The sequence below is a fragment of the Cnephaeus nilssonii genome (assembly GCF_951640355.1).
Source record: "Cnephaeus nilssonii genome assembly, chromosome: 19".
NCBI classification, from domain to species: domain Eukaryota; kingdom Metazoa; phylum Chordata; class Mammalia; order Chiroptera; family Vespertilionidae; genus Cnephaeus; species Cnephaeus nilssonii.
This window is the reverse complement of record NC_137090.1, coordinates 8,893,385-8,920,324: the sequence shown is the minus strand read 5'-3', so window position 1 is coordinate 8,920,324 and position 26,940 is coordinate 8,893,385. Positions and strand designations below refer to the sequence as shown.

The 26,940-nt window shown below is 43.2% G+C and overlaps 1 protein-coding gene across 12 annotated transcripts in view; it reads left to right on the top strand.

Moving 5' to 3' along the window:
- CDK12 (cyclin dependent kinase 12) overlaps positions 1–26,940 on the top strand; it is a 75,412-nt gene that overhangs the window by 37,856 nt on the left and 10,616 nt on the right. For 2 of the 12 annotated variants that reach the window (XM_079797431.1, XM_079797426.1), the window contains exons 14-17: positions 3,285–4,088; positions 15,867–15,975; positions 16,475–16,600; positions 22,452–22,593. In XM_079797431.1, coding sequence (XP_079653557.1) covers positions 3,285–3,997 — 713 coding nt within the window. In that variant the 3' untranslated portion in view covers positions 3,998–4,088; positions 15,867–15,975; positions 16,475–16,600; positions 22,452–22,593. Of the gene's footprint in view, positions 1–3,284; positions 10,351–15,866; positions 15,989–16,474; positions 16,601–22,451; positions 22,594–23,018; positions 26,814–26,940 lie in introns of those variants that run through there. The other 10 variants (XM_079797432.1, XM_079797434.1, XM_079797435.1 and 7 more) reach the window with 10 other exon arrangements.

Here is a 26,940-nt window from a genome sequence, read left to right as displayed (position 1 = left end):
TGCATATGGGATGGTGCAGAAAGTATATGCCTTATTTCCACTGGTATAGAGTCGAATATAGAAGCTAATTTTTATATGTAAAGCTTTTTAAAACTGGAAGATAATATAAATAAAATTAACCCTTATATTTTACAGATAGGGAAACTGCAATCCAGCGAGTTTAAATTAGCCTGCTTATTTAAAAAGAAAGAAAGCCTGTCGATGGTCCCACTGCCGGAACCATATTATTGGCAGAGCCAGAATTTAGAACTTGTGTACCCTTTTAATGTGTTTCTTAATTCACTTTGCTATTCTATCATCTGATTTCAGTTGACTCCAGGACATGGAATAACAGAGAAAGCTAATCTAGAATTAAAGGAGGCCTCTTTGTATCATCTCTCATAACCCCGCAAAAAAAAATTCAGCTATAATCAAAATACCTGAAAGAAGTGGTTCAAATTAAATAAATAGCATAGTGATTGAAAGAGATTCACTCAATAATTGAGCCAACAAGCTATCAGCTCAATGATGAAATTGAACCAAAATTAAGGCCTGGCCTATGGTAAAAAATTGTTGGATTTACTTTTCAGAGGAAAATAAAAATGCCACTCCTAATTTTTACAGTCACCCCTGGATTAACCAGTTGGTGTCTCCTATGTCTCTCCTATTGTTTCTCCCCGGCTGCCTCTTTCGGCCATTTTACTGTTCATTAGCACTTCCACCAGAGGGCAGACTAAATAAGCTGCAGAAGGTGAAAATCTATCACTTTGGCTACTGTTTAGCTTCTCCATGCTTGTTGGGACAGGGTTATGGTTGAAAACTGATGAGTCAAATAAAGTTTTAAAGTTACTTGTACCTTTCATTAACACCTCCTTCCATTAGTACAAATTGTTAAAGATTGGCAGTATTGTTAACACTAAATCTTACAACAGTATGATATTTTAAATGTGATCTTTATTTTTAATTCCTTTAAGAAGTTTTATTAGCCCTGTCTGGGTGGCTCAGTTGGTTGGAGTGTCATCTCGTACACTAAACGGTCTTGGGTTCGATTCCTGGTCAGGGCACGAGTCTAGGTTACAGGTTCAGATGGGAGGCAACCAATCGATATTTCTCTCCCCCATCGATGTCTCTCTCTCTCTCTCTCTCTCTCTCTCTCTCTCTCTCTCCCTTTTTCTCGCTCTTTCTCTCTCTCTCTCCCTTCTTCTCCTCAAGTTAATGAAAGCGTGTCCTCAGGTGAGGATTAAAAACAAAGTTTTTTATTAACCTTATTTTAATAGTTTTTTACAATCCATTTGCTTTTGCTACTTTGAAATAGTTTTCATCCTCATACATGTAAAAAATTTGAGCTCAAAATATGACTTTATATTACTGAAACAACTTGGCTAATTACATAAAAGACAAACTTTAAATCTGAATAGTAAGTAGTGTATCTGGAAAAGTTTAAATTTAGTTTTGCTTACTTTTGCAGTTGGGTATTTTTAAAGTCATTTTCTCTCAACATTAAAAAAAACCACACACAAAAATCCCACCATCAACAACCTGGTGTTCGTTTCATGTATTGTCCAAAAAATACTTTAAAAACTAACCGGTACTGTGATGTTTTTATGTAGTGAGATATGTAGCATTGGCAGCAAAAATCTCTGAAATCTATAGATGTTTGTATGTAGTTCAGTTAGCTCTCCTTTTTTAGGATGTCTACTTTTCAGGTTGTGAATTTTCATAGCTAATTTTTTTGTCCTTAAATTCATTTTTCCTACCACCTAGTCAACCAGCCAGTCTGTCAACAAGTTACTTGAGCAGGTACTGTATAGAGGGTGACCAGCTTATCTCTGTGCAATCCTGATTTTAAAAGTGAAAGTTGGCAATTTGGGAACCCTCTCAGTCCTGGGTAAATTGGGACTGTTGGTCGCCCTTATTTTTATGTTACATATAGCATCTGATCTCATCCTTCCACTGCATAACTTCACAATTTTGTAGTGTTTTCATCTGCATGCTCATACTTACTTTTTTATCTTTGCAAAATATAATTGTGGTAAATATGCTACCAAAATATCTAATTATAACTAAAAACTACTTTTTCCTTGTCTGAGTAATGACTTTATATTACTAGCTCAGATAATAAGAATTTATTGTATAGATATTTCAAAATATAGGGAACGGAAAATCAATCATTTGGAAGATATCCCAAAACATTAAGCCTTTTTTTTTCAGCAGGGTAACTTCCAACTCTCTAAATGTACTGTTTTGACTGTACTTGGTTTTTTTATGTTCTCAAACTCATGCCATTTTATATCTCTAACCTGCTGTCTTGGCAGGAGTTCATTTTCAGACAATGATTGGCATGCTTGGGCAAACTTAGCCAGCAGTGGGGGGAAAAGTCTGGAGAGTGGTTTAGAAAGACAAAGATCTTTGGAAAGACAAAGTATAATATTAGTTTAATACATTTCTGAATACTCAGTTCTTGTCACTGTCTCCAAGATAAACAGATGTTTATCAACAGCCCATTCTGCATGACATTGCTATAGTAATTTTTTTTATAGCATGGAAAAAATGCAGGAGGTTGGGAAACAAAAAAGAAAATTATTATAGATTACTTTAGTCTTTATAATTACTATAACATAGGAAGCTGAATGACAGTATGGTGGTTAATATTCCATTCTTCAGAATGTGGTTATGGGGAGAGGGACTGAAGTTTGGAGAATCAAGTGTATATTTATACATGATGATAATGAAAGGTTTTTTACTTTATTTCATCTCTACTGTATGTTCTTTAAGTTCTATTTCAGGTGTTAACCATATTATTATTAAGCATTCTGTAAAATGTGTTAGCTAAGTCTATGCAAGGTCTCCATTGTACAGCAAGATTATGTCCTAGAAATGTGACCACAGCATGTATATTGTTCCCTCTCATCTTCCTTCTTTCTACTTTATTTTCATTAATGTTTTGACTCAACAGCAAAAAGGGGCAGGAAGGCTGCCAACAGCCTACATTATTAGAACAGTTCCTTAAGGAAGGAAATGGAGGAAATCTCAGACAAAAAGCAGAACAATATTTGAAACATATGATCTTTTTACAACAGCTGTTAGATCCAGAATGCAACTGTTTTGGTTTTAATCACTTGATTTTATTTATAAATTGAAATTTCCTGATCCCAAGATTTTATTCTTTATATATATTTGGTTACTTGTATTGATATATGTTTATGTTGGGTAGTATTTGTGTGTGTGAGTGTGTGTATGTATGTTTGTGTTTATAATCACATGTGATTTTTAAGATGGTGTTAAAAGAAGTAACCCTTCCACAGCATGTCCTCCTCACATTCTTCCACCAGAGAAGAGGCCCCCTGAGCCCCCCGGACCTCCACCGCCGCCACCTCCACCCCCTCTGGTTGAAGGCGATCTTTCCAGCGTCCCCCAGGAGTTGAACCCAGCCGTGACAGCCGCCTTGCTGCAACTTTTATCCCAGCCTGAAGCAGAGCCTCCTGGCCACCTGCCACATGAGCACCAGGCCTTGAGACCAATGGAATATTCTACCCAACCCCATCCCAACAGGACTTACGGAAACACTGATGGGCCTGAAACAGGGTTCAGTGCCACTGACACTGATGAACGCAACTCTGGTCCAGCCTTGACAGAATCCTTGGCCCAGACCCTGGTGAAGAACAGGACCTTCTCAGGCTCTGTGAGCCACCTTGGGGAGTCCAGCAGTTACCAGGGTACAGGGTCAGTGCAGTTTCCAGGGGACCAGGACCTCCGTTTTGCCAGGGTCCCCTTAGCATTACACTCAGTGGTCGGGCAACCATTCCTGAAGGATGAGGGAAGCAGCAACTCTGTGGCACATGCAGAGACCAAATTGCAAAACTTTGGGGAGCTGGGGCCAGGAACCAGTGGAGCCAGCAGCTCAGGAGCAGGCCTTAACTGGGGGGGCCCAGCTCAGTCTTCTGCTTATGGAAAACTCTATCGGGGGCCTACAAGAGTCCCGCCAAGAGGGGGAAGAGGGAGAGGAGTTCCTTACTAACCCAGAGACTTCAGTGTCCTGAAAGATTCCTTCCCTGTCCATCCTCCATCCAGTCCTCTGAACCTTTAATGAAATCATTTGCCAGAGCGAGGTAATCATCTGCATTTGGCTATTTTAAAGCTATTCATTGTATTCCTTGCTCACTTGCTACTAAGCACGAGACCTATAAAATAATGATGTTGGCAGCATTTACCCCTGGATGGGTTGGTTATAGTCAGAACATTTACTTCAACTCTACCTAGTAAATATAAGTAGAGAATTTGGAGAGGGTCATTAAATGGAAAAGTAAATGCTTTATGAGTTCATTGCCCGCACTTCTTGAGCAGAAGAAAAAGAGAACAGTTTCAGTTTTTGAAATGGCCCAGGAGAGGCTCTTTAGGTTTTTAAAGTTTGAGGATTATTTTTTTATGTTTTATTCTTTTGAATTTAGTTTTTTGGATTTTTTGTTTTGTTTTTTTAAAGAAAGAATAGTGTTCACAAAATTTGAGCTGCTCTTAGGCTTTTGCTGTAAGGGGCAAAGAGTGACTGGCTGATTTAAATAAATGTTTCCTTCCTCTCTACCACCTCACATTTTTGCTTTCAAGTAAACTTCTTTTTTCCCCATTGAGCATCTTTAACATTCCTTTTTTCCAAATAAATTATTCATCCTTAAAGTTTGCTTTGGCAAAAGACATGACCACTCTTCCTGCATATGAAGCAGGTTGTAGAAAGTGGCATTCTTGGGCAAGTAGGTAGACTTTATCCCATCTTTTCCCTTTTTTACCCCATCTTCATAGAGTTTTTCTTTGTCTCTCTTTGAGGCATTTGTTTGGAAAAAAATTAATCGTTGAGATGCCCAAGAACCTGGGATAATTCTTTACCATTTTTGAAATAAAGGAAAGGAAATTCAAACACTTTTTTTGTTCTCTGTAACTCTTGAATTCTAAAATGTTTTTCGTTGTTTTTTTAAAACCATGTTCTGATGGTGAAGTTGATTTATAAATGCAGACAACCTAGGCCATTGCTGCTGAGTTGGGACTAGAGATGATGCCTTCAGACCTAGAGGACTAGTAAGAGCAGTTAGCATACTGTTTACACATATATTTTTATGTAAAAAAAAAACAAACCCAAAAAAACAAAACCTTTGAAACAGAGCATTTTAATATTGTCAAAGAGAAAAGAAACATCCTGGAAATACATGGAAATGTAACTTAGTTTAGGGTAGATATTTTTCTGAAGATATTTCAATACCTGAAACCTTTTTAAAAAATACTTTTGAAAGAGCAGAACATAAGAAAGAACAGTATTGACATATACACATCTCCGCATGTATATCCTGCCAATTCTTTTAGGGATTTTCCTCTGGAGAGATTGGGTTTTAGTAAAATGGATTAAATTATGATTTCATGGCAAGTATTTTTCCTTCTTATAAAAAGGAAATGGAAAAGGGAAAGGCTTTCAGGGTGGGATAACTTGGGAGGCTTCTCATTCTGGCTTTTGTTTCTATGTGAGTACCAGCATATAATGTGTTTTAAGAACATACACATTTATATAAATTATCTGCACAGACTTAGACATTTGTGAAAAGTAGGTTAGCTCCTTTTTTACAAAGAAAAGGCAAATGTGCTTCAGCATCTTGAAGAATAGTTTTCAGAACTCAAGTGAAGTTTCATGTTTCAATGCCAAGTTCTTATATTAAAAAATTAAAGACTACTTGTAAGAGAAAGATGCACTAATAAAAAAACGTTAGCGAAATGAAAGAAGAACCCTCTTCAGATACTTACATGAAGATTATTTTTCCCTGTCACTGAAATAGGTAGATTCCTGGTGTGTGTATTTCTTTATTCTTTGGGTTGGTCTGGCTTTGCCCTCAGGGCCAAACATTGATTAGAAAGAACCTACTAGCCATTTTGGCATTGATGGCTTTTTATACCAATATGTCCAATTAGATTTGCTAGGTTCACTGACATGGTATTGGTATGTTGCGTTAAAGTTCATCAAAACTTTTTTTTTTTAAGATTTTTTTATTGATGTTTAGAGAGGAAGGGAGAGGGAGAAAGAGAAACATCAATTGGCTGCCTCTTTCACGACCCCCAACTGGGGATCAAGCCAACAACCTGGGCATGTGCCCTGACTGGGAATCAAACTGGCAACCTTTTGGTGCACAGTACAATGCCCAACCAACTGAGCCACACCGGCCATGGAATCTGAACCTTTTGTCTGTTGACTTCTTAGTCCTCGAGACATGGACCTTTGTATTTTAGAATATTTGAATTTGAGGCATTGAGCCCCACTTTCCCAGTTTTGATTAAAGAACTAAGAAGTATATATTCAGTGAAAAAAAATTGGTTTTCCATCAAATATGAATAAAATTTTTATACATTTTGATTATATTTTTATTATCAACAGTCATCAATAATACTTTTTTCTTCCCCTTCTCACCCCTTATTTTTAATTATGCCAAATATACTAAGTGATACGCTTATGTCTCCATCATTCCCTGCTACTAGGGAAGGGGGTGAGTGTATGTGTGTGTGTGTGTGTGTATGTATGATCCCATCTCAACCCCAGACCCCCATTTTGGGAGTCTAACCTTTAAAATGGGGAAAAAAAAAAAAAAAGTTTGGTAATTTTGACTATTTCTAAAAGCAGAGGGAAAAAGGAACTCACTTAAATATCCTGCAATCTGTGTGAAGGAAGAAAAGGTATTGTTAATTTTTCAGCTGTGTTATCTATAAACATAATGGAAGTAAAGATTTGGCAGAATTTCAACTTGACTATTAGAACACTACAAATTTAAATAATTCAAAAGTGGTGTTAAGTATTGTACCATGGGAGGTATTAAGTCCATTAAATACATTATTTTGAACAGATGAGAAATCTGATTCTGTTCATGAATGAGGCAAAACTGATTTGATCATAGTTATTTTTGTGGTTTTGAAAACAAAATTGCTTGATCCAGTTTCCTTAGTTTTTTCAACTTTCTATAGGAATGACAAGGGTTTGAAAATGACATCAGATCTATATGTTTAAAAGCAGGGCAGTTAGCACAAATTTGTAAGTAGGACTTCTGTTAGCTTATGCCATAGACATCCAACCACTTGTGAGTGTGTGTGTGTGTATATATATATATATGTATATATATGTGTGTGTATATATATATATATATAATATGCATATATAGTTACAGTACTAAAATGGTTACTAGCAGGTTTTGAGAGAGAATGCTACAGCAGACAAGTGTCAGTTGCCACCTCATTCTCCCTGATTTAGGTTCCTGACACTGTATTCCTTTCTCTCTCTTTGTTTTTGCCCCCCATCGGGTGTACCTTGTCTGTGTACAGATATTTTGTAATATATTAAATTTTTTCTTTGAGTTTATAAAAATGGAAAGTGGAGATTGGAAAATTAAATATTTCCTGTTACTGTATCACTTGCTCCATTGCATTTACTTCTTAATCTGTCCCCTCTGAGCAAACCCAATTAGGTATGAAAGGCATTTCCCCCCCTCCACTTTATCTTAGGGGTTCTTTGTCTCAGAATCACTGCAGATTCATGAACTACCAAAATAAAGGTCCTCGCGGTTTAAAGAGGTGTTTCAAAACACAAGACTAGGAACAAGAAATTTTTAAAAGTTGCGGAAAACTGTAAGATGCCTTTTTTTTTTTTTTAAAGTAGAAAACAGTTACACAAATAATGGTAGTCCTAGGCCATCAAAAAAGTTGAGCTTCATGTACCCTGACTCCTCCTGAAGGGAGAGGTAAGTGGGTTTGAGCTCAACTGTCATCCAGGGAAGTTGGCAAGAAGAGGTTTAGATTGAAGAATAGTCTCTTAAACCAGGATCACCACCACCACCACCACCCCTGACCAGTCCTATGTTACCATGAGTAAGGTCAGCGTGGGAATTAGTCTTCTAGCACTGTTGAGATTTCTGGATACATTGCCAATCCAGAAAGTTATTTGTAAGGCTAAAATTACTGTTGTCTCCAAAATCTTTACTATCTCCACCTGAGGAGATAATTGCTCTCCCTTTTCTTTCATGGTTTAGGACACAGAACTGATTTTTTCCTTGTAGTATGTGTTGCATTCCTGCTAGTTGTGGTACAAGTAGGCAGAGAGCAGGTAAAACCCATCAAGAGACAGGAAGAGGGAGATGGGTATCAGGAAATTATGAATGGGGTTGGCAATTATACAAAATTATGGGGTACACCAGAACAAGAAAATTAGGAAGAAATTGAATTTTCAAAAACCGGTTGTAATGAGGGTTGCCAGCTTGCTTTTGAATCCCCAAACTCTTAAGTATGTTCCTTTACCTGTGGGCTGTCACGTGTTTATCCAGAAGGAGAATGGAGAGCTCAGGTTGTTCCAATTCCTGGAATCCTGTGTTCCTGCTTATGCTCCAGAGAAAAATAATTATTTTTTTAGTCTTTATATGTTTCAAATTCATGACTAGGAGTGTGAACTTCAACCTAGAATATACTCTAGTAGAGTATATTGTTTCCACTCATAACAATGGCTACCCTTTCCATTTTGGGCCTAAAAGCTTAGGACCTAACTGGACTTTTTTTTATTCCTGTCACATCCAATGCTAACTAGAAACCATACAGTTCAGTACCTAAATTTGTTCGGCACTATCTTTTCCCAGACAGGCATCCTTAATTGTATGGTAAGGTTAATGCCTTAAGGAAGTTAATATTTTTGGTGCTGAACTGGGATTTCCATTGTTATTTAAGATTGCCCCATAGCTTGACTGTTTTGTGGTATTGAGTTACTTCTCTATTCACAACTTAGTCACCTGAAGGGCTAGGTGGAGTGGAAGTAGAGAGTTCCTCAAGTAAATGTTTAACCATTCCAAGGCTGAGATGGAATTGCTAAGTCTCTGGTTGTCCTGAGGGGCAAGGTGAACATTCCTGGACATTTGAATTAATTTTACTGTCCAGGTGTAGCATTTCTTACAGCCTTAGGAATACTTTCACGTTAGTTTACTCCAAGCCAGGGTTGAGACTTTGGGAGAAGTATGACAACTGAAGGAATTACTAGTGATACTCTACTACTACTCACCATATGCAGCTGTCTCCATCTCCTGTCCACCTACTTCTGATTTACTAGTTTTCTCTCTTTTCCCTACTCACTACCCAACTCACATGTGTTAGGCCTTACCAGAGGTAGTGATTGCTTAACTTGTCAGAGTATTTAGAGTGATGGCCACTTCACAGTTTTGAAGGGTAAGGAGAGGCAATTTAGAAGACAAATGTCTCTTCCAGATCCTCAACTTTTGGGGTGAAAAATGAGGGAAAACACAGAATAACCATGCTTTTTTTTTTTTTTATCGTTAGGAGCTGTGAAAGGAGCTTTTAATTTATGTTGTGTGGGGTACAAGAGATTTTTTTACTAGTCTAGGAAAGAGGGAATCTCAACCTTCACTTATCCTCTTCCCTCATATCCTGAGACGTGCTTTTACTGATGACATTTCTACGCTCAGTTGCAGATGGTGTCTGTGGGAAGTAAGGTTTGGTGAGAAGAGGGCCTGCTATCCGTGAGAAAGCAGATGAGGGCTGCCTTGATGCCCTGATGATAATCACTATGGTGGCAAAACGCTTTTGGCCATTGAGCGTTGGCCACAGAGCCCTGACGGGGTGTTCGCTGTGGCGGTCACGCATTGCCTCATTATATCTCTTTCAAAAATTAGTAGTCCAAGGTTGAGAGAAAGAGGCTGATGAGAAGTTAGTCTTGAATTCTCTCTAGATGATAAGTTAGTGAAGTTTTCAGCTGTAGCATACTTCCCTAGAATAAGAGAGTATAGCCGTGAAGTAAATTAACTTGGACATAGGTTCCCTAGGACCTAGATGTAGATGGAATTTTGGATGTTTTGTTCTGCCATGGAGATAATGTTGATAGTCAAAGGAATAAAGGCCATTTTATCCAAACCAAACCATCCCTGAGGAGGAAGCATAGAGAGACCTTAAAAGGCTACCACATAACAGTCATAGCTAAGTGAAGAAGGAAGCCTGGGTCTTGGAGGAGGGTGTCTTTTTCCTTACTTTAAGGCAGCGGTCCCCAACCTTTCGGACCTCACAGACCACCAGTGGTCCACAGACCACTGGTCGGCGACCGCTGCTTTAAGGAGCCTATCAGATGGGCTGTCTCAAGAGGATCCTTCTCCCTCCTGTGTCTCAGAACTGCAACACTGCCTAATGAGGGTACCCTTGGTGAGGATCAGCTTGTAGGCAGACAACCACCCCAAGGTTAATGCAATTTTGAATGCTTTTGGCCCTGGGGAAAAGAGCCTGAATTCAAAGACAGAAAGCTTAGGAGCCTGAACCCTTTTATAAATTCAGGAACTTCTGAGTTTGGCCTTGTACCAGTGTTTGCAATTTCTGTTTAGGGACCAAAGGTTTCATATAAAGAGAAACAATATGAGGAGATGGAAAGAAGGAGAGAACTAGACCAATCTCCTGGCTGAGCTGTAGAAAGAGACTTAGGGTATAATTGCTTATAAAGAAAAATGGGAGGGGGGAGAAAAATAGGGCTATAGATGGGAGGAAAAATTATGGTTGGGCTAGTGAAAGTTTGGGGATAATGCCTTAAAGGTTCAGAGTTTCAGGAAGGCCTCATTAAAGCATCACTGTGAGCAACAGTAGTTTTACCTTTATGGGTGGAGGTTGGGCCTAGAACCCTTGGTCTGGGAGATGTTACGAAGACATTTTCACTAGGGAAGCTAGATTATATTAAGCAAATAACTTATATAGGGACATTTTGCTTAGCACTGCTATCTACATAGTTCAAGAGAGGAATTCAGGAATAAGGAGGGAATGATATGGATGCATCACATTAAAAAGTTGTTTGTATTTTTGGAGTTTTAAAACTGCAAGTGTTTTTTGTTTGTTTGTATTTTTAGGTCAACCTGGAGACTAGTAGTATTCCTCTCCCCTTCATTTTAGATCCAAGTGAAGGCAGTACATAGATCAGCAAACTAACCAGAATGTTAGAGCTAAAGGACATTAGTTTGTTTAGTTCACTGCCATCTTTAGCCAGTGAGAAAAAAACAGGCTCAGAAAGAAGAAACCTAAGGTGTTGAAAGAAAGAAGGGAAGGCCAACAGGAACTAACATTGTCAGGAAACTGCTGTGTGTCAGGTACTGTGCTAAGAGCTTTGCTTTTATTACCTTGATTCTTTAAGCACCTGAAGCTAAGGAATGGAAAGATTAAAAGGCAAGTTAATCTTATTAACCTGAACATATGTAGGCAGTACACAGGAATGGCAGATCATTTTTTCCTATCTAACCCCACAAGGCTAAACTAGAGGAAGTGAAGAATCAGGTTTGAGAGTGAGGTTAATTTAAGGAAGTATTCACTAAATAGTTGAAAGAGACTCTTGAATAACTTCTCTTCCTAGAGACCGTCCAAAAAAATGTAATGGTCAGAAGTAGGCTAGAGGCAGGGCTAGAAGATTACTATTGGCTCCTGGATTGATTTGCATTCTAAAAAATTAGGTCATGACCTGAGAATATAGGATTAATCTTAGAAATAGGAACAAAATGGGGCTTCTCATCCTAAGTAAGGGGACTTCAAAGAAAATAGTGTTATGTACTGTGAATCAAGGAGATAACCAAATTCTTCTGGTGGCTATGCTTTTTTGTTTGTTTTGCAATACACTTTGAAGTCATGAAACAGTTTGTAATTCTGGAAAGACTCAGTGCCAAGTTTAGTATTGGTAGGGGAAGATGACAGCTGAAAATTGACGTTAAGAATAAGATTGTATTCCTTGTAGTTGTTTGATATATATCCCAAGAGTTATACCAGGGGGGGCTGTTTCAGTGGGGAGCAGTAATTCATTAGCTGAGCCATGTCCGGAGTACAGGGCAACTTCTGGGAGGAATTAGGGGAGGGCCCCATCTTTAGGAACTTTTGGGTCTAGGGTGAGATAAGTCTCATACCTGGGAAGTAGGGAATTGGTATTTATTAAGTCAGGTTATAAAGTAAGTTAGTAACAGGGGAGCCAAAGTAAAGGAATAATCAGAAAACATTTGAGTTAACCAGAAAAGACTCTTTGAAGGTAATGAAGATAGGGAACATGCAACAGAAGAGAGGAAAGTGATTAGCGAGGGGACATTTATGGAAGAAGGTTTATGTGTGTTTTGTGCAGAGGGCTGTGAATGGACTAGTCAGAGTGGTACTGGAAAGGAATATTAGGGAATGAAGTCAGAGGAACAATCTTGTTGGCCAAATGAAGAATTTAAATTGGATTTGGTAAGCAGTAACAGCAGAGCATGGTAAGATGAATATGATGTTGAAGACTTTTGCAGCTGTATTGGGTGAAGGAAGCAGGGAAGCTTGCTTAGGATATCATTTTTCTGGTTCACATGTGAAGCCCTGAGGGCCTGCACTAGAGTTAATACTGGAATGAGAAGAAAGGAAGTGAGTCCATAGGAATTAGCAAGGCTTGATAATTTGGATGTGAGGGGAGGGATAAAAGCCTGAAGATGATGACCCCAGGACATATTTATGCTGTTGATGGTGATGAGAGCTTGGAAAGTGGTAGCTGCTTTTTTATTAAGAAATAGGAAATGTTTATTAACCACTTGATGGGATATGTCTATGTTCAGTATTGCAGAGTCTGGGAGGGGCACCCCTCCCGTCCCCTGGAAAATAGTTGTGCATGTGATGTGTACCTAGAGGATCACCCTCACTCTACCCTTTTCAGATTGGAAATCAGGTAAAAGAGAGTTGCTGGGATGTGTCATAGACTTGAAGAGTGCTATCCTTCTCCGATCTGGGAAAGAAAATACAGTTGTTTTTTCCAGTTTCTTTTTCTTTCATGCTTTGAAAATGGGATATGACTAGCCTATGGCAGCATGTGCCTGTGGATGCACAATTCTCTGGCTTGATTCTTGGAAGGCCTTTTCCTGTCCCTCCCTAGGGGTCATTTGTATCTCTGGTTCCTGCTCCCAGAGTCATAAAGTGGGAGCCCCCATTTATTAATTGGGTTGGGACTGGGGAGGGGGTCGGCGGGGGACTCTTTAGTGCGGCAGGCGGGGGTCTTCCCGAATGAGCCCATTAGCCAGCCCCAATGGCAGCTGAAATGGGGCTGCAGCCAAGTCCTCTTCGTTTCAAAAACCCTCCATCGCCTGCAGCAGATCAGAACAAGGCCTGCGGGAGCCCTTAGCTTCTGATTGCAGCTGTGAGGAAGGACAAAACAATTTATAGGAAGCCAAGTAGCTCCTGTCTCACTCCCTTCCTTTCTGACTTTGGGGAGGGGGAAGAGTGGGTTGTGGTGTTTCCTCCCACCATAGCTTCTTACAAGGCATATGTGGCCTAGAGTAGGAGAAGACAGGAGTGAGTGTGTGTGCTTTGATTGGACATTTATGTTGATGCTCTGAATATGTTTACACATGTCCACACATGGTTGTAATAGATAAGCAGCCACTACTTATAGGGGCTCTCTAGGGCAAAGCCAAATATGTGCTCAGACTCTTAAAAAGTTTAGGGTATGTGTTGTGAGGGGGTATGCTTATTATACTCTTTTACCTGCCTTGTCTCCTCTCTGCTTTATCAAGATTCATGGTTAGAATTAGATCACCATCTTAATATTTTTCGTAATAGAAGGAATTTGGCACTTAAAGGAAGGCCTCCCAACTCACTTGTTTGTCCTTTAGTTAAGCTAGCATGAGGAAGACAGGAATCTGCAGGGGAGCTTCATACTGCATTGGCCTAGAAGGGAAGGTGTTAAGGGCAGGAATGTCTCACTTCCTGATGGGAAGACACTAGTGTCTTCTCCCTTATAGAATTATAAATGGCCAGAGCTGGAAAGGGACCCTAGAGATCACCTAATTCAACCTCTCAGTTTACAGAGCAGGAAACTGAGTTCTTAGAGAGGGAAGTGCCTTGCCCACAGTTTCATAGTGAGGTAGGTAGTGGCATCCAGCCAAGACTGGAATCCAAGAGGCCAGAATGCTAACCAGAATTTTAGTCTGGGTATAGAGCCCCCAACTTTAAGATCGCCAATTCCTGAGAGCCATGAGCTTCCTTAGGAAAGGAAGGTAGGGCTGTGAAATTTTGAGGGGGGAGGGACAGATTGAGGGGAAAAGGTAAATATGAAAAAAATGGTAGAAAAAAAACGTGAGAAAAGTCTTTATATATTTTTACCTCAAAGACTAACTTTTCAATGACCTCCATATTATACAAGTGTAATTTTTATTTAGAGTCAAGGGTTCCAATTCCTTGGAAAGCAAGTGACAGTCATGGGTAAAGATCCTGATGCTGTCAGAGTTACTCCAAAGTTCAAGGAACACTTTGCCACCATCTCTGGGGGTGCGATAGTCAGAAGACCCTCAGAGGCAATGTGAGGAATTTACCCTACATCTCAATTTAGGCTTTGTATTATACAATACAGCTGTATTAAAAAGCGAAATCAGAAGGAAGGGAGAAACAAAACACATCTCACCTGCTGGAAAACTGAGGGGAGTCACTGAATGAGAGAAGGAGGGATTATAGAACTCCAAGTAAAATGGGATATTCTCTGAGATTAAAGGGAAATTGGGGGTGGGGAACTCTACTCCCCCCGCACCTCCCCTTTGTGGGTAGTTTTGAGTTGTTGGTTCTCTCCTTCCATAGGGCAGAAGGAAGGTGGAGTGGTGCTCCACAGTGACCTAAGCCCTAAATAGTGTACCCAATGGGCTGGCCGGCACAGCAGGTTCTAAAGTCATCTTACTCTAGTGCTCAGACTCCCTTCCCTTCTTTGGACCTCCCCCAGATGTATCTACAAGTAGCTTCCGATGCTTATGCATATGCGCCTGGGAGCCACTGGTGATCAGAGAGGGGAATGCTGAAGAGTCCCTAAGCTGGAAGCAGAATCTTGGAGGGAGAAAGGGACCACTCAGCTGCTTAGAGATAGAGTTATGGGTTCAGATAAGAGGGGCAGCGGGTCTGCAAAATGAACATTGTCTGCTGATGACAAAGAAATAGATCCTAGTACAAAGCCTTTATGTTTTCTCTGTCTCACCCTAACTGACAGCATAGGAGGAATATGGAGTTGGTCCCCATGCAAATTTATCTTTACCTAGGGCAGCAGTTTTCATCCGGTGAGCTGCAAACATGCAATGCCTGACTATTTAATCAGGGACACTGACCTCTTTGCTCTTAGATTGTAAAATTTAAAAAAAAAAAAATGGCAACAGCCAACACAACAATAGCCGTTTGGTGTGAATGAATCAACATTATACCCCTTTTTTGGGTCAGATTGGCAAAGGACATATTTTTTGGTATGCCGAAGAATTTTAGTAATTAGTTTATGTGTGCCAGGAGAAGAAAAGGCTTAAAAATCGCTGACCTAGGGAATGAATGTATGATGGACCCACGTGCTCAAATTCCATCATGTCTGCTGTCCTGCAAACATCTCTTCTGTCTCATAGGACCTTTTCTGTTTTGCCTCCGGGCCCTCCTTGAAGAAGCTGTTTTGGACAAAAAGAGCCTTGAGTTCAAGCTGATGATCTGATCTACAACTAAATGGCCTCCTCCAGTCACCTTCTTGCATTAACTTTGCTTTCACCTTGACCCTTCCTTGCCCTTTATAATTCTGAGTTTCACAGCTTCTATTTCTATTGAATTCTTAACTTACCTCTTAAATATAGGAACCATGGTTTTTATTTTATCAGACTGGGCACTGGTTCCCTGGAGGTAGGACTCTTAGAACAGTTAAAACTCTGGGCGCATACTTAAGGTTCATGAGTCCTTCTGGGCTTCATGTTTAGGTTGGAGGGAATGAGGATAATGGTGACTGTCACCATCACTGTTACCTACTAAGGCCATGCTCCGGGTAAAAGACCAGAGACCCTCTTTGGCATCTAGTCCCTTGCCTCATGTCTAATATAACCTGTCATTTTCTTTTGCAGGTGGCAGTAGCAGCAGGAGGGATGGCCCCTGAGGAATTGGGCGAAGTCCATCAGTCACCTGATATCCGGAGCCCTGGCAAATGCAATGTCTTTCACAGACTCAAGCCAGGTAGGGATCTAAGGTCAGTCAGAGGCCACAGGCCTGCTTTTGTAAGGGCCTAACACACACACACACACACACACACACACTCACACACACACACACACTCACTCACTCTCTCTCTCTCTTCCTTATTCCCAAAGATTCCGGAGGTCTTTCCTTAGCTTTTTGTTTGACCCTATTATGGTATCCTACCTTCTGATTAACAATTTCTCCCTCCTGGATAGAGTAGGTAACCCCCTTTATTAGCATCAGCAGTCATTTCATTCCCATTCTTTCCTCTTGGCCAGCTGTGCTAATGGATATTCCTCTATGGTGGGATGCTGATGTCGGTTACTCTCAGCCTCTCCTCTGTAACACCTGCTCCACTCACCCAGCACCTCATGCACACACATAGCCCTGCCTTCTTTTTCCCAATAAGCTATTTTCTCTCCCTTTATTCCAAGTCAGGATAGGGCAGTGCTGTCCATTCTTACTGCATCTCATCAGCTTCTCCACCTCCTTCCAGGTTAGATGGGAGATCACCTATCCAAACACTGAGCTAGACACTACAGACTGCTTCTCTCCATCCTCAATGCCCAGAACTGGGCAGGTCACCAGCCTCCAGTCCTCACCTCCACCTTCCTGCTGCCAGGTAGGTGTGCTCCTCTCCCTGCCCACCAACCCCAAACAGGGTCATGTTTCTCTCTGGGAGTATTTCTCTCTATTGTTAAATATCTTCAATGAGAGGAAGCCCTTAGTGACTCAGTTCTCTGCCTTGGTGACTTCTTGCCCTAATCTTTAGTGAGAACTTCCTGTTAAGTCTCCATCCCCTTTCTGTAGTTCAGAACCATTTTCCCATTTAGTGGGTGTGGGAAGAAGTGACCAGTAAACAGATAGTATTTGACACTGGAAGGGGAAAAGTCTACTGACAGGCAGCTTTTCTCTTGGGGTTAGAAGTCTGAAGCCCCACATGTGCATTCTGCCCAGTGGCCTGGCATTCTTAGAGAGTATCTGGATCTTTGGAGGAAAGGTGTTTTATCTGGTGTCCATTCCAGAGGGCAAGGATCTCAGACTCTGAGGAGTCTGTCCCTATTCATTCCCACACCTCCCCAGGGAGTGGAGAATGGATTGCTGTAAGGCAGAACCCACCACTAGGTGATACTCTCTGTCTTGAGCTCAGGTGGCAGTTCTTGTCTGGCGCCTGTAGAGAGTTGACAGGTGCCAGAGCCTCTCCTGCCATTGGAGGTAACATCAGCTTACCCTTTTGAGCTTAAGCCTCCTCTCTCAGCGGTGCCTCTTTCACACTTGCAATCCAGACAACACAGGCAGCAGGCTTAACCAAGTGCCAGCTCTGGGTAAGGTGCGCCCTCCCCTTGAGTTGGAGTTAGGATGGGTGGATGGAGGAATAGGGCATGCTCCTGGGTAAAAGACCAGAGACCCTCTGGTTAGAAAGCAGGAAATGCTCCCCAGAAGTGGTCAAGCAGTAAGTATGCATGGGGTACCTTGATGGCACAGAGAACACTAACATTTATAACACTGCCCACCAATCTGTCTATCTGGCTGATGCCCCAAAGCTGTTGGGCCACTTGGGCAGCTGCAGTCTTGGTTTCTGCCACACGAGGGTGCTGCTGACCAATTAAATCTCCTGCCCCTTAGCAGATAGGATTTGGGCAACAGGGGGTACCCTTTCCCCAACATAGAGGTCAGAAAGACCCCAAGAGAGCCTGAGAATGGGACCTAAAAAACCAAAAGAATTCTAAGTACCACTTGTTCTTCCTTAAAAATGGCCTGAGACCTTGAACACTTTGCCCTAGTGACCTGATTCTCAGTACATTCTAGCTGAACTTGGGAAGCCCCCCCTAGTTATAGGCACTGAACAACTTGCATAGGTGCTTCTGTCCCTCAGGGTGTAGCATCCTCCAGCTGTCCACTCCGCTGTCTCCCTGCTTCTAAGACAGTCACTTTTTAGCTCAGAGGGTGGGGCTACCTGTGCTTTTCAGAGGGAAAAAAAATCTTACAATTGTTTTAAGAGAAGTAGCTTTGTTAGTGAGAGAGTGTTGGTGAGATGACCTAGAAGACAGAGAGTGGGAAAGTTCCGCCTTCTGTGCCCCCAGCACAAACCTGCAGAGCTCAAGATGGTCTGATAGTTATTTGCAGCCTGAGTGGGTGGAGGACACCCCAGGACACCCCAGGGCTCTGGGCCAAAAAGGGTGTCAGAAAGCAGGATGGGGAGGGAGGCTGCTTTGGCCCATGAGCCTCATACTGACCATGTAATGGCTCTGCTAGGGATTCAAGTGGCCATGGAGCCCTTATGGGGATGAGGCACCACACAGTTGCGCCTCAGTCTCCATGAGCCCTTCCAGGCTGAACAGGCTAAGGGAGATGACAGAGGTTCTGCTCCTCCCTCCTACCCCCATGCCCGAGGGCCCCTCCCCAGGAGGACAGCTTGATTAAACAGTCGGTGCTGCTGGAATTACTGCACAGCTGGCGCTCCCCCCAGCACCCCGAGCAGAGCAGCAGCGCAGATTAAAATCTCCAATTAGCGTTAAAGTGAAGTGAGGAGGTACTGAGGCTGCCAAGGAGGCCAGGCGGGGGCCCTGAGTCGGCAAACCACCCCCATTCCTGCCTGGATTCTGAGTGCCACCCTTAGTCATCCCTTCTTTCCTAGCTCCTCTCCCAACAGCTCTTGGTGCCCGTTAGCTTTGCATTGCCTGGGGCCGGAGGACTTTACCAGAAAGGGTGGGGGGGCGGCGGGCAGGGGTACATGCTGACAAAATTCTGGGGACATAGTAAGTGTGGAAGAGAATGAGAGTTATCAGTGCTCGTCAAGGGAGATACCCTACTCACAGCCTGCCAGGTCGCCAGGTCAAGGTGCCTTCACAATACTGCTGTTTCTTTTTGACTAGAGAAAGGGCAAACAAAACAAGTCTTTTCAGACCCTCTTAGCTTATAAGGTGCTGGGGGATGTAGTGCCAACACAGTTGTTCATCCTTGTATATTTTATCCTAGCTGACCCATTTGCTCCCACCCAAATTATGGCTCCTTCCTTCCTCCCTCCCTCCATTCTTTTCTCAGTTTTCCTGTGGGCAGGGGTAGGCACAGCCTGGCTTGGGAACATTGCCATGCCCTGCCACCTGGGTCCCAGCCGCCTCTTCTTTTCTTTGCAATGTCGGAAAGAGCAGTGATATGCCAAGAATGGAGGCCTCAGACTCTACCAACCCCTGAACATCACACCCCCACCTAAGGGCCCTCTACCATTTACACTTCTGCTCTTCACCCACTCAGCCCAGAAGGAGGGCAGCACAGCTAGCCATGCCCTTTGACTTCCCTCTGCCCCTTTAAGGGAAATGGAAGTGGGTACCCAGCTGACTGAACTAACTCACACCTCCAGAAATTAGACATCAGGGCACAGTGCCACCCTCCCAGGCTGGCACATGCTACCCTGGCAGAGGTTCAAATAGTACCCCCCCACACACTGCCATACCCCCACTCCTATGTCTTCCTCTTCTCTCTCCCTCGTTCTTCTTCTCTCTCTCTCTCTTTTTTTCTCAGCTCAAAGCACAGCTGAGCCTTAAGGGGGGCGGGGGGGACCAAGCTGGGGCAAGGGGGGTGGAGAGCTCCAATAGCACGTTTTCACCTGCCATTTAATTGGATGTATTTTTAATTAATGGGACCTCAGGGACCAACATGAGACAATCTGATCTCTGAATAGGGACAGGGGAGGGATCGGGTAAGGGAGGAGGATTGGGCCACTGGGTGCGGTTACCGGGAACCCAGGCCCATCAATCACTGGCCACTTTGCGTTCTGGCATGGAGAATAGTGAGGTGGAGGAAGAGGGGAGGCACTGAGGAGTGCCAGGATTTACCCCCAACTGCCAGGAGCTTCAAAAAGGATGGAACTGTACCGGTTGACTCAGGCCTGGGGCCCAAAATTGCAGCCAGAATATTAGGTAAGGCTGTTTTCTTGCTCCCAGGATTTTGTCCAGTTGGGCTTGTCCCAGTGAGTGCTATAACATGAAGTGAAAGGAAGGTGGGGACAGAACTTTGAAGAGAGGACAAGAGCTAGGGGCCATAGAACCAGAGACTGGTGAGAGAGAGGATAAGGGCAGGGTTTAGAGATATTTCTGTACGTTTAGACATGAAATAAGTGCCATGGAGATTACATGCAAAACAGCATGCAAATGAGGTCTGTGCCTTTGGGGTATGAATCATAGAACCTTACTGTTGCAAGGAAGAGAACTTGGAGCTCATCTTGCTGAACTCTTAATTTTATAGTTGTGGAAAAGAGAGCCAGAGATGGGAAATCAGTTGAATCCTGTCCTGGTGTTGTTTGTGTTCCTGGATTTGGAGAGTTCCTGGGAACACAGGGAAAGGTACATAGGTAGGGTGTGGGGAGGAAAGTCAAGGGAGGAGTGTCGGCAGGATGTTACTCTCTACTGCTTGGAGTCTCTTGTCTCTGGCCCCTGAGTCTTGGAAGCAACTCAGGGGAGTAAGGCAGGTGCACTACTCGGGAACATTTCCCTTATACAGCCTATTCCAAAGATTATCTGATGTATTCCCTTGCTTCCAGGCAGACAGATCCCACTCCACCCCCACTTCCATGGGATTTTACCGTATTTTATAAGGTCCACAGAGAAGGAAATGCACCAACTACCTCAGTTCCTTGACCTAGAAATAAATCCCTCAATGATGACTAAATATTGAGCTTTTTTGTTGTTGAGATTTTTATCACAAGTTTCCCTGCTGCAATATAAGCTGCTAGAGAAAATTAAGCCCCCCCCTCCAAAAAAAAAGTACTGAGGAGTGGTCTTATCCCCGTTATCCATGTCTAAGCTGAGAACAGAGATGGAAATGGAACTGCGGGCTCTGAAGGCTGTCAGAAATGCCCCTGCCCCGTATTCATGTGGTGCCATGGCCCCGAGCTCTCAGCCAGGCCCATCTGGCTCTGTGTGGTGTCGGCCCACACTGGAGAAAAGGCACCTTTCCTGCTGTCCCATCCCCACCTCCTGCTTCCTTCACTATCCAGACACGAGGGTTGAGAAGGGAGAGCAGGGAGGAGAAAAGGGACTTTCCGCAGGTTACCAGAGGTGGCTTTTCCTGGCATCTTCTTCCTTCCTCAAAACATTTAACATTCTTTGTTCTGTGCTTCATGAGATTAAGTTGGGGTTAGGGCAAGAATGGGCAGAGAGCTTGGAAAGCAGTGTGGGTAGAAACTTGGTCACACCCTCCAGGCCCCCAACACCTTCCCCACTCCCAGAATTATCTTTTCCTCTATCTTAGTCCCCATTTTATATCCTCAAAGGCCCTGGGCAAGAGCAGGATATTCCTTTCTAAGTATCCCCAGCCTCACCCTGGCCTATCCTTAAACCCTCAGGATCACCTTCTTGGCTGTCTGATTCTCTGCCTTCTCTACTGCTAGCAAGTTAAGACGGACCCCCTCAAGTCCCCCTAAACAGTCTGGAAAGAATCCTTCCAGCTCCCCCACTGCTTCTGAGGGCCTGCAGGGGGTAGGGGTAGAGTAGGAAAACTGTGCCAGGGAGTTGGAAAGGGAGATTTTCTTGGGGAGATCAGGAAGAAGCCTGAAATTGGGGAGAAGATAGGGAAAATTTGGGTACTAAGAGGCCTGTAGTCCCTCTTGTGAAGCTGATTGCCTAACGTAGGACAGGCTGTTCATATTGAATATTTTTCAGGGGATTTATTAGGGTGGCTCCTGTTTACAGAGCCTCTGTTTCTCCTCTGAAACACAGAGCAGTGGGGAAGGCAGCCGGCTCTCTGCTTCAGCACAGAGCACATGCTGAGGTCTCTTGCACTCCTTTGCTCACTCATCTCAATGTGTATGTGTGTTGCAGGTTCCTAGCACTAAAGAATGGGGCTCTGGGACCCTTCGGGTGCATATCTGCTTGGCTGGAGTAGGGGGAGGGAGAAGGCTGCTGGCAGCTCAGCTGAGCTCAAGGTTTTGGTGACTCATAGCGGTGGGAGGGGCAGGCAGGCTCATGAAAACAACAGTGGGAAGGGGGCCCAGGCCTGTTAGAGCTCTCTTTTGCCCGTTTCTCCCCCACTCTGAGCTCTGTGGATAAAGCTCTCTTATCTGGATTGTGGGGCTCGGAGAGGCCCTAGCTATGAAGGAAGAGAGGGAAATGGGAAAGAGAATAGGAGAAGCTGAGCATCCCAGTGAGAGACTTCAGTGAGGCAAGGATAGGAGGGGCCAATTATTCTTGCTCTTATTGTAACCATTGGCTGCACAGAAGGTACTGGGCATCCACATGTGCTAGACAGCTCAAGGCTCCTGGGAATCATCCAGAAGAGGAGCTTCCCAGGCAGACAAAGCTCCTTCTTCCAGCCCTCACTTGCCTGCTCAGAACTCTTGGTACCCAGCTGACACCGCATGACTTGGGAATTTATGTTTTTTAAAAACATTATAAGACTACTTAGTCTCTGTACTCTCTTCCCTGGAAATAGGCACCATGATCCTCAAAGGTGCTGATTCTCTCTCTCTCTTACAGGCCATCTTCTCCATCCTTTCTGAATCAGGGGAGTGATAGGGTGCTATATTTGAGATCACAGCAGCAGGAAGGGACCAGGAGATGGACCAAGAGACCCAGCCATGCCTTTGACCACAGTGCCAGAGGCCTTGTTTCAGCAAAGGTAAGCAAGGATCCAAATACATAGTAATTAATATCCTCCCTCTAAACTCAGAGAAGGATGGGCTAAGAGGAGGGGACTTCTCTGACAGAGTCCAAGTACTCATCTGCCTATTTCTATTGCTTTCTTTGCTGGTGACTCTGCTTGCTGGCTGGGGAGAGGGGCTCTGCTGGGATGCTCCTGAAGCTCCAGAGATGGATTTGGTTTGAGATAGGAAGAGACCAACTGCCCTTTATGTAGGAACATGGGACTAGCTCCACTCCCCAGCTCTCCCTGACAGCATCAGGAGCTCTGGTATAATAGTAGCGGCGTGAGGGGGTGCACCCGGTGCAGTGAGGTGTAAGAAGGAGTGAGAGAGTGAGGGAGAGAAATATAAGAATCACTCCTCAATACCATATGCTTCTCCTCTTTCTCAAACCTCTCCTTAGCCCTTCTTATCGTCCACCTCCCTTCATTCAGCTCCACTCCTGGCCATTTCATCCCCTCCAATCTAAGGACTTGGTAAGTAGTTGCCTGTTCCCTATACTTTTCTCCTTCTTGCTCTCCTTCTCTCCTCCCAACACCCACTCAAGAGTTATCCTACTTGAACTCTTTCCACCAGGATCTGAACCCAGAGTCCCTAGTCTCTGCTACTCCCCTGACTCTGAGACTGCCACTCTGAAACTGACCCATCAACACTCATCCTCCCCACAAGGATAGCCAGGCCAAGTCTGGTATGTCCACTGGTACCAAGGGCCCTGACCCGAAGCGGAGGGCAGCCCTAGGGGTACTGTGGCGCCTGGCCCTAAATGCGTGTATGCCTGTGCATTGGGCACACTGGTTTATTAGTGTTATTTCAGCATTGTGATGCAGAGAGAGTAAGTGTAACAGCTGCTCCTTGCTTGCAGTGTTTATTGTTACCTAGAGACAACCTCCTGGCTTTTTCCCAGCTCCCCCTCCCCCCTAGCCCAGCCCCCTCCTTGCCAACAGTCCTATTCTCCCCACACTGATGGGAAATTTATAGCTTGCCCATACCATGCCTTTAACCCTCTCCTATCCATAGGATAGGTGGTGAGGGAAGCCAAAGTGAACAGTGGGTATGCTTGGCCCCAGAAGGATAGAATAGTGTATGGAGGAGGGAAGGATGAAGAGAGGGAGGGGTAAGATTTCCCTTCCCCAGTCTGCATCCAAACTCAGGCTTCAATTGCCCTCCTGGCTCTCATGTTGAGAGAAAGAGCTTTAGACCTAGCCTTGGGATCCCAACATCCTTCTCACATGATTATTCTCTTCTCCGGGCATCTCTAAGGCCCCCAGTTGGACTGCCTGGTCCTGAGCAAGTTCAGCGAGGTAGTACTGAAATAGGAGGAATAAATACTGAGTGGCAGAACCCAGCCCCCTCCTTTCTGTAGAGATGTCATGTCAAGATAGACAAGAGGCTCTGGCATGAGGGATGCCGGCCAGACCTCCACAGTTAGGTAGATGTCAAATGCAAAGCTGGCTGCTGAGCCTGGTAGGAAAAACTGCCCACCTTAACTTCACCTGTTCCTGGCACTAAGATCCTGAAGGACTCCCAGGCCATCTTCCAAGCTGGTCTCCTTGGTCTGGTTAGGCTATTTCTTTCTGCTTTTCTTCCTGGCCCATTTTCTCTTGCTTATCTTTGGTTTGATACTTTGGGGCAGACCCACGAGACCAAAGGGACTGAAGTGTCTTAGTCATGGCCTCAACAGAACTGGGGAAGGAGAAGCTCCTCTATCCCCTCCTGACCTAGACCTTTCATGGAAGGGCACCATGTCAGGTATTCACCATCTCCACTGCAAACGAGAGGGAAAAGGATCAGATTTTAGCAGAAAGGTTTGAGGTTAGATATCTGGAAAAACTCATGGGATATAAGACTTCAGAATGGGCCTACTTCTCTTCAGAGATTTTGCTTCTGCCTGGATGGATTTAGATCTTTGTCTACTACCCAACGGGCATTGGAAGAACAGGGTTACTTTTCTGGGGCTCCTCCAGATGTGAGCCTTAGTGCAATCACAGTACACCCTTTTCAGTCCTTCTAAATGTAGTATGTGTTGCCCTGGCTGGTTTGGCTCAGTGGATAGAGCATCAGCCTGTGGACTGAGGGGTCCCAGGTTCGATTCCGGTCGGGGGCACATGCCCGGGTTGTAGTCCCGATCCCCAGTTGGGGGTATGCAGGAGGCAGCCGATCAGTGGTTCTCTCTCATCATTGATGTTTCTATCTCTCTCTCCCTCTCCCTTCTTCTCTGAAATCAATAAAAATATATATTTTTTAAAAATAATAAAAATAATAATAAATGTAATATGTGTTAATTAGACAGCCTTGGGTTCCAGTGATAGTGCTGCCATTTATCAGCTGTGCCACTTTGGTGAGTCACTTAACCGCTTTGAGCCCTACTTTCCTTGTCTGAAATGCAGATGAACAACCTCTTAAGGTTGTGGAGAGAATATAGTGAAATAATGTGTGTAAAACACCTAGGACAGTGCCTGATGCTCATTCAAAAAGGGTTGATGCAATAGTGTCTATTACTTTTATCGAGTCAGCAGGACTGACATTGCTTCAAAGACTCCATGATTATAGTCCAATATGTGTATATGCATATTCTGGGGAGAATGTCCATAGTTTTCTTCATGGTGTGGAACCAGGGTTGGCAGTCTTCTGGAAAGGAAAGTTCCAATTTCTTGACTCATACACCCCAGTAAGTCAGTTCCCCCATTCCCATTCCTCTCAAGCCAGGAGCACCTTAGACAGTGTTCTGCCTGGAAGCACATCTTTGACTCGGGTAGAGCTGGGAGAGACAGCCATTAGGGTAACTGGCAACATCTAGTGTTCGCCAGGCACCTTGTTGTGTAAGTACATTTATCCACATGAGCTCTTTTGATACCCAGACATCCCAGTAAAGTGAACTACCATTTATTGAGTGCCTACATTGTGCTGGGTGTGTATTTTTAAACTGTTTCAAGTCTATAGAATATTTCATTATCTTGATAGGCCATGATTTATAAGGCTCATCTCCTATTTTTAATCCTTTAGATATTTTTACTCTTTTAAATAATACCACAACAAACATCCTAACACATAAAACTTCATGCATTTTTTATAGTAAATTCCAAGAAGTGGAATTATTGGGTCAACAGATACAAATGGCCCCCCATGGTTATGATCATTTTATTGATATACCCTAATGAGAATAATATTTTTTAATCTTTCTCTTTGGAGTCCTGCAATGGAAACACAAGGGCAGCCTCTTCTTCCTTCTGTACCCAGCAGAGACATTAATCATCTATCATAGCTTCTTTTAATCGAGGTAATTATAGATTCACATGCAGTTGTAAGAAACAATACATTTTTAAAAGATCCTGCCCTGACCGGTTTGGCTCAGTGGATAGAGCGTCGGCCTGCGGACTCAAGGGTCCCAGGTTTGATTCCGGTCAAGGGCATGTACCTTGGTTGCGGACACATACCCTGTAGGGAGTGTGCAGGAGGCAGCTGATCGATGTTTCTCTCTCATCGATGTTTCTAACTCTCTATCCCGCTCCCTTCCTCTCTGTAAAAAAATCAATAAAATATATTTAAAAATAAAATAAAATAAAAGATCCCTTATACATTTTTCCTACTTTCACCCAATAGTGAAAAAATATCACAACCAAAATATTGACATTGATACAATCCACCAATCTTATTTAGATTTAACCAGTTTTACTTGTTTGTGTGTGTGTGTGTGTGTGTGTGTGCTATGTAATTTTATTACCTGTATAAATTTGAATATCTACCACTACAGTCACGATACTGAACAGTTTCCATACCACAAGTATTCCTCATGTTGCCCTTTTATAATCATGCCCACCTTACCCCTCCTCAATCCCTAGCAAACAATAATCTTATCCTCCACTTCTAAAATTTTGTCACTTCAAAAATGGAGTTATACACTATGCAACTTTTTAGGATTAGCTTTTTTCACTCAGCATGATTCCATCTATGTTTTTATATGTATCAATAGCTTGGTCCTTTTATTTATTTCCTGATGGGGATGTACCACAGTTTAACCATTCACCTGTTAAAGAATACTTTCCCCAGCAGGAGTGGCTCAATTGGGGCATCAGCCTGTACACCAAAAGGTTGCCAGTTCAATTCTCGGTCAGGGCACACACCTGTGTTTCTGATTTGATTCCTGTTGGGGTATGTAGGGAAGGCAACTGATCACTGTTTCTCTCTCACCTCTCTCTCTCTCTCTCTCTCTCTCTCTCTCTCTCTCTCTCTCTCTCACACACACACACACACACACACACAGCATGTCCACGAGTGAGGATTTTAAAAAAAAGAATGCTTTGTACTCATTAGGAATTAATGAAGTA